Genomic DNA, 14,142 nt, shown 5'->3' with positions numbered 1-14,142 from the left:
TTCTCTTTAATTCTGGCTTAGTGATTTGTGACGCGCTTTTTGCGGGAGATTTTAGCTGGGCGCTTGACGTCCTTCTCGTCGCCGTAGGCTGCTCAGGTGTCTTTCGTAATAGTTCCTGTCCCTTGGGCGAGACAACAGCTTTGAGAGACTTATCTATCGGACGTTTCTGTTTACTCGTCGACAAACTATATGGAATCGTCGAGCTCTTCACTAAAGTGCCTGACGAAAGTGCTCTGCTTTGCACGTCCCTCGTTTCTCTCTCTTTATGCTTCTGTAAAGCTTTTCTGACCTCTATCGGTGAGGAGAGTTCGTGTGATCTGCTGAGCCTCCTGCAGGATTGTTCTTGCTCTTTCTTCGTAAGACGAAACTTGTCCCTCTTTGCAGTTGAGAGAGATTCCGGTCTCGTAGTTCTTTCCGGAGATTTCTGTCTCACTTTGGTGGCAACGGAAGTTACGTGTCTCGATGGCACCTTTACCGCCGCGCGTTTATCGAACTTCACTGAAGATTCGCGACTACTCCTCGATGGCGGCGATGTCGAGGAACAAACGTGACTACTCACACTGCTCGACGGTAGATTAAATTTTTTTGCTTCAAATTGGGTCTGCGACAAGCAGGGATCCGATCTTCTCTTGCCGAAAGTATTGGAAAATAAAGTAGATACCTTGGCGGTCTTCGAGGCAATCGGGCTGCTGGAGGACGTGCGCACGATCGCACTGTGAAACTGCTCGCGACTTCGCCGATGTCGCTCGAGGTTGCTGCAGAATCTCTCTCTTAGCGATCTGATGCTCGACACGCTGTCGGCATGCGCGAAGCACTGTTCGTGCCTGGGTTTCGAATACGCGGTGTACGAGTTATCGATCAATCGCGTACTCTCCGAATACAATTTCAAGGTTCTGCTATGACGTGAGGATTTTCTTCGGGGCGGGGAGGGCGGTCTTGGCGCCGACATAGCTTGCGGAAGAACTCTACCGGATGACGAGAGGCTGTGAGGGGGAGCTCTCATGACCGGCAGCGGCGGCGGCGGCGATCTCGAGTCGATCGAGGACAGTATCGACCACTCGTGCCGCGTTGAGAATGCCGTCGTCTTCGTGGATGAGGTGATGGTCGACGTGCACGAGGCGCTTCTTCGATGCACGCGGATCCTCGTCAAAGTCGGCGAGATCGGGAAATATTCGATCTCCGAGTCGTCTGTGGACAAAGTTTCGCCGGTTTGGTTTTCCGGGTTCTCGTATGCCGTCGAAGGCCCTTCGCTTTTACACCCTGCCACCCAAAGATCAGTCGTCTAAAGGTTGTCCCGTTCAAGGCTAAGCTGGTGGACGCGCCGTGCTTCGCCGGCGCGACTGCGTGCCGATGCGAGGATTTGCGGCTCCTCATTGTGTCGTTACTGCGGCTGGCGGTGCGCTTACGCAAAAGAATTGCAAAAAAGAGCTTTTCGGAAGGACCGACTCGCGCACCAATATCGACAGACTATCGAGAGAAGAGTTGTGCCATATTTAAACTTAGGTGAGAACGCCCGAGGTCAGGTTGCATCAACTTTACCCGGTTGACTAATTCCGATTATCGATTACCTGTCCCCGTCTAAATCGCAGCCTTGGCCACGACGCGATATCGGGGAAGGAAAGTTTTAGGCTGACGGAGAGGCCGTTGCGTCGTTGATTAATTAATTAATCGATATTGGCGAGTCAAGTCGCCCGGTAAGTTTATCGGTGAAGTACCACAATGCGCTGTCGCATGAACTCGGACAGATCCGTTGTCTCACGAAAGCCTCTCCTCCAGCCTAATTAATCGCGATTAGCGCTAACTGACGTTGATGCAACCGCCCACGGGAGATTACACATACAAAGAAAATTACGTATCAAAGCAGTGTGCTTCAAACAGAGCACTACTCACACGTCATGCCGCGGCGCTTTTCAGCACAGATCAGCGCTGTGAGAGTTAAATTTTTTTTTTAGAGGAAAAATCGTTTCGACTCTTGTCGATACGTCCAATTTTGCGAAACATCGAGGATACTTTTTGTAACTGTTATAAATAATCCGAAATAATTAGAAATCAAACAATTTCTCTAACAATAATAATGTAAAACAAATGTATTGTATAACTCTTTTAACTAATCTTTTTCTCATCACTCGAAGTTTCGAAACGCATGCGTAATTGACAAAACACAATAATAATTAATAAAAACGCACACATTGCAAGCAACCTTAAGACACATACCCGCATGCGAAAAGTAAACTCGGGTTACACGGCCGATGTTGATCAGCGTGCTGGTTTGTAGCATATCAAGACGTATGGAAAAAGTAAGGAACAAAAGAAAAATTAAAATAGCACGAGGATCGGGGCGACTCACCCTTCGGACGTTCCGGGGCTAGTTTGCGAAGCCCATGAAGGGGTACGTCGCCACCGCTCTGCACCGTTTTGTATGCCAGTCTCTGCTCCAGAAGGCTGAGCGGACTGATGTCTTCTCGTCGGCGGAACACCAGCGTCGAGTCACTCTCGTAGCCTGACTCTTTGAGAGCACTTCGCGAACGAGAAACGCCGGTGAGGGATAAATACCTCGATTCATTATGCAGATTTAAAGAGATCAGAGATTGACATTGTACTTACTGAGTCATGTACGGCTTGGCCGCGGCACGTGCGTTGCTACGCTGATCGAAGGGCTAAAAAAAAAGAAAGAAACGCCGTTACCGTCGCCGTTCGTTACGTCGACGATTCTCGATCGCCACTTATCGTCTACAAAACATGCTACGCATACGCTACTCGGCGCGCGAGAGATACGATTATTCGAGATCCAAGAACGAGTGGTTTTTAATCGAGATCAACAATCGCATCGAGCAGAACATCGAGCAGATCATGCCGCGGTCGTGTAATGCTAAGCCGGGGTGAAGGAGGAACGTGGCAGGATTAAGCTAATGAGACATAATCCACAGGAAATGAGAGGTACAGGAAGAGGGTACAAATATGTAGGAGATCAAGATACGAGGAGATCAACAATAGCTGCTTGTGATGCAAAATGTACCTGTGAGATACGAACGATGTTGTAAAAAGTGATGTTATTAACGTACGAATTATTGATTCATAAGAATAAAAAATAACTGATATCGCTCATTAATTGGTATTTCGCTTCTGTGACAAAATATTTCGCTCATGCCGCATCGAGTGGTGTATCAAAGGAATATTTTCCAATGGCTTTAGAGTTTCGCGATGTGTACAGAAAAAGCGCTAAAAACGCGGCTCTAACTTCTTCTCATTAAGAGTATTGTGTATAATGATACAGACAGAGATGTGTAGAACAGGCATGTGAAGGATAAAGAGAGAGATACAGAATCATGACAAAGATGCAAAGAAGAAAGTGAGGGAGAGACGACTCGATAGCCATAGAGATAGAGATAGACAGCAGACAGATATCTAGACAGATAGAGGACAACGTCATCGTGCACTCTACTTGTCGACGATGTGGCAGCCGTTCTAACCCGTGAAACGGCTTGCGTGGTGATAACGGAGGGTGTTGTCGGTGATGGTGGTAGCATGATATGATCGGTGCTGGAAAAAGAAGAAGAAGTAGAAGAAGAAGAGAGCGGCGGTCGCTGCTGCTGTTCTTGGTCTTGATGGTGGGGCTGTTGATGATGACGATGTTGATGATGATGTTGATGCTCATGATGATAATGATGGTGCCCATGATGATGATGACGATGATGCTGCTGTTGCTGCTGCTGTTGTTGCTGGATGCTGTTGCTGCCGGTCGAGCACGGCACGATCGCGGCGACAGACGGAAGCGGCGATGCCGCCGATCGCTCGATCCCGACCGGATGCGATCGGCGTGCCGGACAACGATCCGGCAACACGAAGCTCTTGGATCTTCCATCCAGCATGCCGGCGGCATGCCAATAGCAGGGGTCAGCGGCGGCGGGGGCGCGTTCTAGAGGTCGGATGATGCGACCGTCCCCGATATCATCGACGACGGCGGTTGGACGATCGCTCGACCGATCGGTAGACTCGATCGATGGGATCAAGGACGACTTGGACTGGTCTTGGACCGGGGTTCTGGACCTATGCGTACGCGGCCTGCAGGATAGATCGATCGACCGATCGGTCGTGCCTTCCGACGCCACCGGACGCGCCCGCCTCATGCCGCCGACGAACTCAGAACTTTTCGTGCTGCTGATCGTCGGTATCCTTACACTGTCCTCCGGCCGATAGGAGAGGCTGAGGACGCGGGACTGCCGGACGCTACCGCCCAGAGACTCCATCCTAGCGTGCTGAGGATGTCCGTTTTCGTTCAGCCACTGTCACCCATGGTCGTCATCGTCGTAGTCGTCGTCGTCGTTGTCATCGTCGTCGGAAGGGGATGGATAACGGTGTGGGATGGCATACGAGCGGGGACGACACGCAAAACATCGACGAGCACGCACACGCACACACACGATCGGGGACATCGGTCACAGTCGTCCAGACCGGACGATGATGATCGGGATCCGGACGATTCGGCGATTCGCAGGACGGGGGGTTCAAGACGGAAGGCGTTAGGTGTGCAATCGGTAAAACGACATACCGTGCATAAGTTAATACATGGGTATACGCGACGCGCGTGTCCATCGCGATATGTAAACCCTTTGCAACCCGGTAATGTTCCTCCGTATAAATCCTTCAATTTATAGTTATCATTATCGAAAGATCTACTTAGTACTTTAAACAATGTCGGGGAAATCCCCATGTGGGAGGGAGATTGCATGCACACCCGGGGTGCAGGATATCGATTATCAGAAGGCGAGAAGCCGCCGTTAGTTATCAAGTTTGACGTTAAATCGCATGAAAAAAAATCGCTGGCCAGTTTTTTGCTGGCTAACTTTACAAACGGTGCACCACAAAAATTAGATCGAAAAAACATATATCTTGAAACGCAATAACCACATTAAAATTGGCAACGCGCGATTGCTCGTGTGAGCGAAATTTATTTGAAATTTATTCTAGAAACCGCGACGGTGCATCTTCTTATTCATAATTTTAATTTTACGACAAAATTCTACGAGAAAAGGAAAAGATTGTGGCAACATGGTAATTCTACAAGATCCCTCAAGGCGATGAGCTACTAGGTTAATTCCGAAGTAATGGAAAATATTAATTTTAATTGAATCTTACCATCTACGCGGAGGAGAGAGAGAAAGTACCAATAGAACGAGGAGAGAATAGAAGGAATAGAGAGACGGAGAAAATTCTTATTTAACTATGCATTAATATAAAAATGGCGTACCCCGTCAAATATGTCCATGACCTCGTCCCACCACTAGAATCACAGAATTAAACACAGTGTTATACTATGCGCTATCTAGAAGGGGTTACTGAAACATTTAGATTCAAATAAAAGGGGGATAATCGAATACTATCCGGATATTCTCGCCATTTTCCATCTAAAATAGGAGGAAACGCTGGATGACCTAACGCTAAATAAATATGTTAAAAAGAGAAGCTATATACAAATTTCTGTAAAATAGACCATCAATTATAATTATGGTCAAATATATCGTATAATTACACATTAAATTAAATATAATTGAATTATTACACAAACAAATTTAATAAAACCGTGTCTCGATTTTAGATGGAGGTCGGCATGATATTTAAACATAGGATCAACTACAAGCAGCGCTACAAAAGCTGTGTGAAAATCAACGGGGTTGTACTACGTGGAGCCACAGGGTACCCCGAAGGATGCGATTCTCTCCACTCGAGAGATAATAAAAATTTATGTATGTAATCTCCATTACAGTACTTGCTCTCTCGAGGGACCCTGCGCGCTCTGAATACACGTGCGTGCTTGTTGTATACTGAGAACTGTGTCTGCGCTGTGTGTACGTGTGTGTTAAAGAAACGCAATAACCACCAACGAGGGCGGCGACAGAGAGCAAGAGCTCGCAATCAATTAACTTTCGTGATCGCCAAACAGAAAAGCTCTCAATAAACGGAGGAAACGTATAAGTTGGCCGGCAAAAGCAATTCGTTTTATTTAACACGTTCGGATTGGCGTGATTACCTTCCTTCTCGTCCGCGCGTCGTAAGTCGGCTAGAAGCAAAGCCATTTCAAACGATCATGTTCCAGGTGTGTGTTCCAGGTAATCTTGGGAATCTTTCGTAGAAATCGCGGTCGCGCCGCGCCGCGCCGTGCCGCATTCGTCGCGATAAGAAAATTAAAAAAAAGAGAGGGTAGAGAGATGTCTACGCGAATTTCTACTACCCCGACTGCCACGCTCGCGCGAAATATGGCTCGATGTCGCGCGATACAAAGTGATGTACTGCACGTTCGATCAATTTCACGATGTAGAACGATACATGATACCCCGACGGAGGGATGGATGGCCAATCTTAAGTTCGCGTTCGGCGCGCACCCCAACTTTAGTGTCAACCGTGTGACCAACTAAACTTTGCCCTCTTCATTTATATCTAACATGGAAATCCACATACGGAGCACATTATACGTACATAATATATATACTTCTACGTTACGTTATTATACTTAATTAAAATTACTTAACGGGGGCTATCGGTGCGAAACGATCCCGTCGTTAGAAGATTCGATTGTCCCGTCAATCGTTACTCTTCGGACGAGCTAGTAATTTCTACACGGTGTCGTATGACCGAATCTTCCGATGTTATGGGAGAGTGCGCATTAATTTATAGTACAGGCAGGTCTGTCTACTCTCGAGTTACGAACGATAAAGGTCGCCGTACCTCTTTAGCTTCCTTCTCGGCGATCGACGAGTGCCCTGGTTCATAGTCCTCGATGCGGCCAGGCTGATTTTTATAAATCTCTGTCGAGTATTTCAGCGCCCCATTCCTATAGCAGAATGTAAATTGCCCATTATCGTATAAATCTTTAAAGAGTTTTATGTTTTAGATTCCAGTTACTGAGAAACGATCCGTTCGAACGATAAAAATTGAACGAAAGATGAAAATCGGTGAGAAGAGAACACGCGGAGGAAATTTAAACGTGCGAGCAGCTTGGGAAAAAAAGCGGGGAAACTTTCCGAATTCTCGCTTACTTTCTGGGCATAGTCGCCGTGGTGAAGTCATTTTCCTTGTTGCGCAGCCGTCGGCGGCTATCGAGAGTAACGGATCGATCCGAGTATGCGCGCGGTTCCGGTTCACTCAAATATCCGCTGCCGCTTCCGTATCCATATCTCCCTCCTGAAACAAGAGTGTTTCATTTTTCACATTTTGTTTTCAGCCGGTCCCTATTCGGGGCTCCCGTTTGGTTGCAGCAAAAAATCTACTGGTAACCAAATAACGTTCAATTAACAGCGCAAACAATTCGGTGTTTACCTCTGGTTTAGTTCCTATGACGTTATAATAGAAATATCACATTACGCAAACACATATATGCACACGCATAAACACATACACACGTATACCGCGTTACGTAACATTAGTATATACGTTATTTGAGAATTAATCATCGAGAGATCTTCGGCATCGAGATTAAGATGTAATCCCAGTTTGCAATTAAATTTTAATCGATCTTTCCTAAGTAAATGAAGTTTGGATTAAATTTTTGCCGCGAGAAGATCGACTTGGCGCGATGAAACAATCTAAAGACGGGGAGCTCGCGAAAGATCGTACGCGAAAACTTCAAATCAACTCAAGAAGTTCCTTCGCGACAGCGAAGAATTCACGCCAACTCGAGAAGTCGCTCCGACTTGGCTTGATATATTCGATGAGAGAGGCTCGTACCTCCGCGGGGATTCTCCAAATTCTAAGACGTCCAATTCGGGCGAACCGAGCAATCTCTCATAAGTTAAAACACACATTAATGGTAAACGATTAATCGAATCAACCACGATGTTAATCTACGGGAGGACGAGTCCTGCCAGGGAGAGGCGAGTGTTAATTATCAGCCGGATGTTAGATAAGGTAGAGGCGCAAGGTAGTCATCTATGTATCTGTCGGAAATTGTTTATTATTATTTTTCACGCTCGACTAGCGCAGCTGTTAAACGGCGAATATATGTACAGCGACAATTGTTATCTTGCATTACGCAGAAGGCCAGCTGCCGTTCTATGGAAAACAGCATATCCTGCGGCGAATATACGTTTTTGTCACAATCGGAGATTATCTCTCCGCCGCGTTTTTTTACTTTACAGATATTAGTTACGCTGCTGTTACACAAAGTCGCAGCTAGAGCGACTGCGTTACGCATCGCACCCACGCACAGCGTAATATTAGTAGCAAATGTCGCAATTCGCGACCACCGCAGCAGTCATGCGCGGAAGTTGCATATTCACCTCTTCTTGATTTGTATTTTATGGTTACGTAGTCATCTGGAAGCAAAATCGTGGAATTATACGACGGTGAACTGCCCACAAAATGTTATTATTTTGAACGCGCGCATTTATCGGCACGATATTAATTAAAATCCTAATTTACCCCGCAAATAACGATATTGTTTGGTACTATGTATGCATAACAAAAATATGCGGGCGATCGTTTATATCTCTCGCGTAAAACACTGTCTAATAACCGCCCGTAATTGCAGAACTTACCGTTCCTATCCGCGCGGTGCAACGAGTCGTACATTCTCTTGTACCATTTTGCTTGATTGCTTTCCTTGACTTCCTAAAATAATTTATCGAAAAAGTATTGATAGAAACGCATCGCACGCCGCGACGTAAAACAACCACTCGTCTATAGCGCGATATAAATCATTTCTTCCCACACACGATTGCTCGTCGAGCGTTCATCGTACCAATTAAAAGGTTTGTACTTTTGATTTACTTAATAATTAGCGACCTACCGATCTCAACACGAGAGGGATACCCTCCTTAGTGACCGGGCCGATCCCCTCGAATTTTCGAGGGCCTAGATCGGCCATCTTCTTCGGCGGTTCATGCTCCGTTTCCGGCTCACTCTCGTATTCTTTCTTCACCGTGTAGACTGAACGATTCAATTTCACAATAAATCATTAGCACTCGCGTACGCAGTGAGAGAGTAGATTGACACATACGTATAAATTAGACACAGCTAGTTAGCGAACGTTAGTGAATAAGGAACAGATACGGACTTCCGAAAATCGGTGTACGTATAAATTGGGCGGCTCTCTCGTATATAAAATTTTATCCAACCATAATATAATAATCATATTGTAATAACGTTCGATCATTTAACTTACAACCGATCGATACTTACTTATCTCTCCTGGAGAGATCAGCGGTCTCTCGTCGCTCAACGGCCGATTATCGGACACGCTCTCCTCCAAGTAAGCCGCCCCTTTCGGCAATTGTCCCTCTACAATAAAATCGCAACGACGGTTTAGCCAACGATAGAGGAAATTGTAATTCCGCAAGTCTTTAGCGGAGCAGAGGGATTCTCGTAATGGGTGCTGACCTCGTGCTTTCTGCAGCAACGTGATGGTCGGATTCTGGGCACGTGGCAATCGCGGCGTGGACGCGAGCGCGTTTAATCCCTGGGAGGGTGCCGAATGTGAATTCACGATTCGCGAGATGCCGCTCTCCTTCCTCTCCTGCTCGCCTTTCCAGGGCGGAGGCGCCTTGAACAGAGTTTTGCGTGAGAATGCGTACCCTTGCACTTTGCCACTTAATTTCTCGACCGTTGGTGCAAGAAATTGGGAAAAAAAGCCAGTTTGGACAAAGCGACCACGCATGTCTGTTCTTTCCTTCGCAAAGGGAATTTTGTGCTATTGCGTTCATTTTTTAAGGAATTGTCTGGATTGGATTTTGCTTCAAGTTCGCTCGCCGAACTCAACGCTTTAATCAATCGCGAGTTTAGTTTCTTAAATAGCTGGCGTCTCGGCGTAATTGACTGACGTACCTCTTCCTTTGGCTGCCTCTTCCGGCTCAGTACAGGACTCTCGAACGGCACGGGACGAAATTCCTTCCTCTCGGCGACGGGGCTCGCGCCGGCGCTGGCGGGGGTCCAAACCGGCGGGATCGGCTCGCTCTTCTGTGGTTCTTTGGTACGTTCGGGACTCGGTGCCTTTCCAGCTGGCGTTTGTCCTGGCGACCAAACGCCTGGCAACGAAAATTCACTCTTAAGAATGTAATCGACACGGCGTGCCCATGAGACGATGATTTGTTAATCAATACTCAGGCAAATGTGGTTATCGTCGGATGGAACAACAACGGTCTTGCTAAAAAAAAAGGCCAGGCCGATCGATTACTCTTCCTATAAATGAACCCAGTTTCTATCGTTTTTAAATTTACCGTTTTATAATTAGATTTATCGGTGACCCCGATATAGGAGCTAATTGAAGAAGGATTGCCAATAAAGGAACAAACTCGCCAAAAGAGGTCTTTGCTCCTGCAACAGCTGCGCTACGCGGATTTGGTAGATTGGCGCTAAAGCTAAAATATGAAATGTATACGGGCGCGATGCTAATCTTGGCACACGGGGGCGCATTACATAAGGGATCGTCTTTTTCCCGGCTACTTCCTGCATTTTGTGCTACGTCACCGCCCACTACTAATTCGGCTCGTTTAAAAGTGGTTCTTTGACGCAGGCGATCTATTAAACCTTTCGCAACGTATACAATAATCCGTATCACGTATATATTCACGTAGCGTAGAGAATCCGGGGAAAAAAATAGAGCTGCGGGAGGAATATTTTTACAAGCTTGCACAACCGTTTCCAACGTCAGAGCAATCTTTTTTAACGGCCGCGCTTAACAAAGGTTTTATTAACTCGTTAACCACGGTCGAAATAAGAACGAGCGCTATGTCGCAACGTCGGTGACATAAACGAACCTATTGACGGGTGACTTCGCTCGAATGTCAGATGGGGAAGCGGCAGCGTTACAACGCGATAAAGATATATTGTCGCCACGATGAGTCAGGCACATATGCTCGTCGGAATTGAACCTCTCGGCCAATTTGCAGAGCCGTATCTCTCGCGGTCGCGCGCGGCAGCAGGAAATCAGGGGTGGGTTCATTTGGGACGCGGGTAAAATTAGAAGCTCGCGTGGGCGGCGTTAGGCATTATGAGATACGCATAATTGCAATTGGCCGAGAGCGCAACCTGAACACAATGCCGCGAGCGACGCGTTTTCTGGAGCGAACGCGTTTTCTGCGCACGACACGTCAACGCCGAGACGTTACGCGCGAATTCGACGTATGTCGAATCGGCTGAAAGGTCTGAGAGGCAGAGGAACCGTGAGAAATATAGATCGGCTTTCATTTCGATTCGAGAGCGGCGAAACGCCTCCTAACACTCGCGACTGTTTAGATAACACATATTTCTCTATACGGGAATATAATAATTGATGTTACACACGTTAATTTACGATACCGTTACGACACTATCTATACATTCTCGCTAATTGCAACGTACGTGCGATTAATCAACGCTGTCGCGACGCCAGCTGCATCCAGCGTTCGAAACGTCAAAAACATCGAATTGCCATCGTTTTTGGATCGTGTACCGAACATGCACACGCCTATTCGTAGCTAACAGCCAAGCAGCGATGGGTAATTAGTCGTAACATCGAATACCATAAGGATGACGTTCTCAGGTAACCGAAATTAACTCGCGCCTTCCTCCCTGGACAAATTACCGAATGGGATTACTAATACGTGTTACTAATACGAGATTGTTAGTCGCGAAAATACATTCACAGAGACACGCACACGCGTACGTGCGGCAAAAACTTAATTACGACCTCGCTGCTAAGAACACACGTGGCCTCTACACAATGCGACCCACATCCTATACGTAATTAATTTTATTACGTCTTCGGAGAAACGGGCGTTGGTTAACGTAATGGAGATACACTCTCCTGGATGGCAATTCCATTTCTCTTATCGCATCGTTCATCATCCACTTACATTCGGGTCAATATTCGAAAAGTTAATTAATTACCGAAAATTTCACTAAAAATGTTAATGGACAGATATATATTCTCGTAGTCGTTATTCGAGAACAACGTTGGATATTAATAATTTCAGATTGCATCTTCAGTCATTATGCAAGATGCACGACAACGAAATTATTCTGTTAGTTTTCTCACACATTCCTCGCAGCAGGTTTACCTGGTTTCGCCGACGAGGCTTTAAACGTGGGGGCGAACATAACGTTCTCTGAAAGCATTAAATAACGTTTTGTCAGGCAAAATGTCTCTCTCGGGTCTTCTCGCCGTTTCGCAAATCGCATTTATTTCAACGACGCATTTATGAACGGATCTTTTTTTAAGCGTCTCATGATTCAATAATTAATTCGTACGTCTCCGTGAGAGTTTTTCCAACCTAAACCATCGTCTATCAACGTGGAATATCTTGATGCTTATCGTGGGTCAACACTGCGCGACGCGAGTCGCTTATATTACACCGCCGCGTCCAATACCGCCTGAAGAGCTCTTCAAAGTTACTTTCACGATGAAACCGCGACTCATTAATATAAAAGCGATCTTGATGGACTGCCGCGAAACGAGCGCAAGGAAGAAGAATAAAGCCAAGTTGGATTGCCTTATTCCACAGCAGACTAAAAGCGTATCAGCGTCATAATGCATTTCTAAAACTGATCGTATAATTTACGAGCATCGAAAGGGTTTGCCGAATCATTCCACTTCTTTGTGATGTCTCTTCAATATCTTAAAATTATGTCAATTCCTCTCATGTCGGTAGATTTTTATTTATCTTTGCCAATTAGATATCCTCATATTTTTCCCTCGAATTTCCTCGTCGATTCGCAATACGATAATTCAAGAAACGCTCGTAATTCTTTTCTGAGGATTTCCTTCGAAAGGACGCGAGTTCCGAGTTTTCTCCGCGATCGCGGAACTACCTGTTGAAGAAATTCACGAACACCTATCGCGCCTTCGCCCCTCGTTACCCCTCGATAATGCATCAACTCTCCCGAAACCGTCACTCACTTTTCTCCAACATCGTCACTTTTACGATCTCAATGACCCCTTTTTTTTTATTTCGACGCGGCACCGCGTATCTCGACGGGACACTCCTCTCGAGGCACGGGAAAGTAGCACGGTAGGTGCCAGTCGACTGAGGCGTCGCGACGCCGACGAGGCTCGACGCCACGCCGCGCGCGACGCTCACTACGCCGACGTCGATGGCGACGACGTCGTTCGAGGCTGCCCTATACGAAATCACGAGCCCACCGCCAAACAGTCGAGCTATATACGTGTGTGTATATACGTTCGCTTGAAAGATGAATATCTGAGTTTTTCTCAATCTCTTCCACCGTCGAGGTTAAAACGAAATAGCGTTAGAAAATGAACGACATTCAAAATTTCATATAATTCTATGGTTCATTCGGAATATCTCAATCTTTCGGTATTAATCTTTATTGCAAAGCATTCTCTTCTACTGTGTAACGCATGCTGTCAATGATTAAGCAAAATTGCGAACGCACCTTGCCCAAGTAGAAATCCCTGGCCGATTTTCAAAGCTTTGTCGATCTCGTGCAGCAAATCGCTCTCATTCCTGTTTCCTCCTTTCGCAATGGCATCGCAGCCGCTCCCTTTGATTAAAAAAGCATGCCCATATCCACCAAAATGAAAAAAAAAAAAAACCAGATGCGGCAAATTAATTTCGGGCAGCGCACCGTGGTGAGTTCGTTAGCAAGTCGCAAGCCAGGACACGATAAAGGAATTCTTGGGTGCGAGATTTTTGAACATTCGTCATCGTTCGTAAAAAAAGAATTGATGTATCAATTGGCACTGCGAATACAAATAACTTGTATCCGCAGGCGGATGCCTAAATTCGCACATTTAGCCCCGACGAAGCGCACGCTGTGGCTAAACTTTCGTGCTAAAGTTAGAATAGAAAATAAACGGATGCTTCGGTAACCGCGTCGAAAGGTTCACGAGACTTACGAAATACAAATAACGGCGGTGAGTTAATAGTAATAGACGAGCGAGCCGTGTTCACACGCGCTTGGCGATGTGTCAATAAAAATTAACATTATTGCACCCGGACAAATGACTTTATGACAAACATCGAGACCGTTTCCCATGTATTTTTCTTCTAGTTGCAACAACATTGATTGGCATTAAAATGTTTGAGTATAACATGCGTTCATGCAATATATTTATAACGTGTTATACAAGTATATTGTCAACAAAGTGATCTATGATCTGAAAGATTAAAAAAGCGAGCATGCAACAGCATATGGTGAAAAAACGATATT

General features: G+C 46.1%; 1 protein-coding gene across 18 annotated transcripts in view; it reads right to left on the bottom strand.

The window, feature by feature from the left end:
- Positions 1-14,142, bottom strand: part of LOC112451961 (sorbin and SH3 domain-containing protein 1) — a 74,928-nt gene that overhangs the window by 17,893 nt on the left and 42,893 nt on the right. For 7 of the 18 annotated variants that reach the window (XM_025011907.1, XM_025011908.1, XM_025011909.1 and 4 more), the window contains 13 exons: positions 12,030-12,077; positions 9,817-10,016; positions 9,373-9,535; positions 9,175-9,273; positions 8,783-8,922; positions 8,532-8,604; positions 8,274-8,309; positions 7,035-7,179; positions 6,724-6,829; positions 5,249-5,281; positions 4,179-4,283; positions 2,605-2,657; positions 2,348-2,517 (listed from right to left, as the gene is read on the bottom strand). In XM_025011907.1, coding sequence (XP_024867675.1) covers positions 2,348-2,517; positions 2,605-2,657; positions 4,179-4,283; positions 5,249-5,281; positions 6,724-6,829; positions 7,035-7,179; positions 8,274-8,309; positions 8,532-8,604; positions 8,783-8,922; positions 9,175-9,273; positions 9,373-9,535; positions 9,817-10,016; positions 12,030-12,077 — 1,371 coding nt within the window. Of the gene's footprint in view, positions 1-2,347; positions 2,518-2,604; positions 2,658-4,178; positions 4,284-5,248; positions 5,282-5,533; positions 6,059-6,723; positions 6,830-7,034; positions 7,180-8,273; positions 8,310-8,531; positions 8,605-8,782; positions 8,923-9,174; positions 9,274-9,372; positions 9,536-9,816; positions 10,017-12,029; positions 12,078-12,868; positions 12,976-13,365; positions 13,474-14,142 lie in introns of those variants that run through there. The other 11 variants (XM_025011901.1, XM_025011915.1, XM_025011910.1 and 8 more) reach the window with 9 other exon arrangements.

This window comes from Temnothorax curvispinosus, unplaced genomic scaffold (assembly GCF_003070985.1).
Source record: "Temnothorax curvispinosus isolate PA1 unplaced genomic scaffold, ASM307098v1 QBEX01002829.1, whole genome shotgun sequence".
In the NCBI taxonomy this organism is placed as follows: Eukaryota; Metazoa; Arthropoda; class Insecta; order Hymenoptera; family Formicidae; genus Temnothorax; species Temnothorax curvispinosus.
This window is presented reverse-complemented; position numbering and strand designations above follow the sequence as displayed.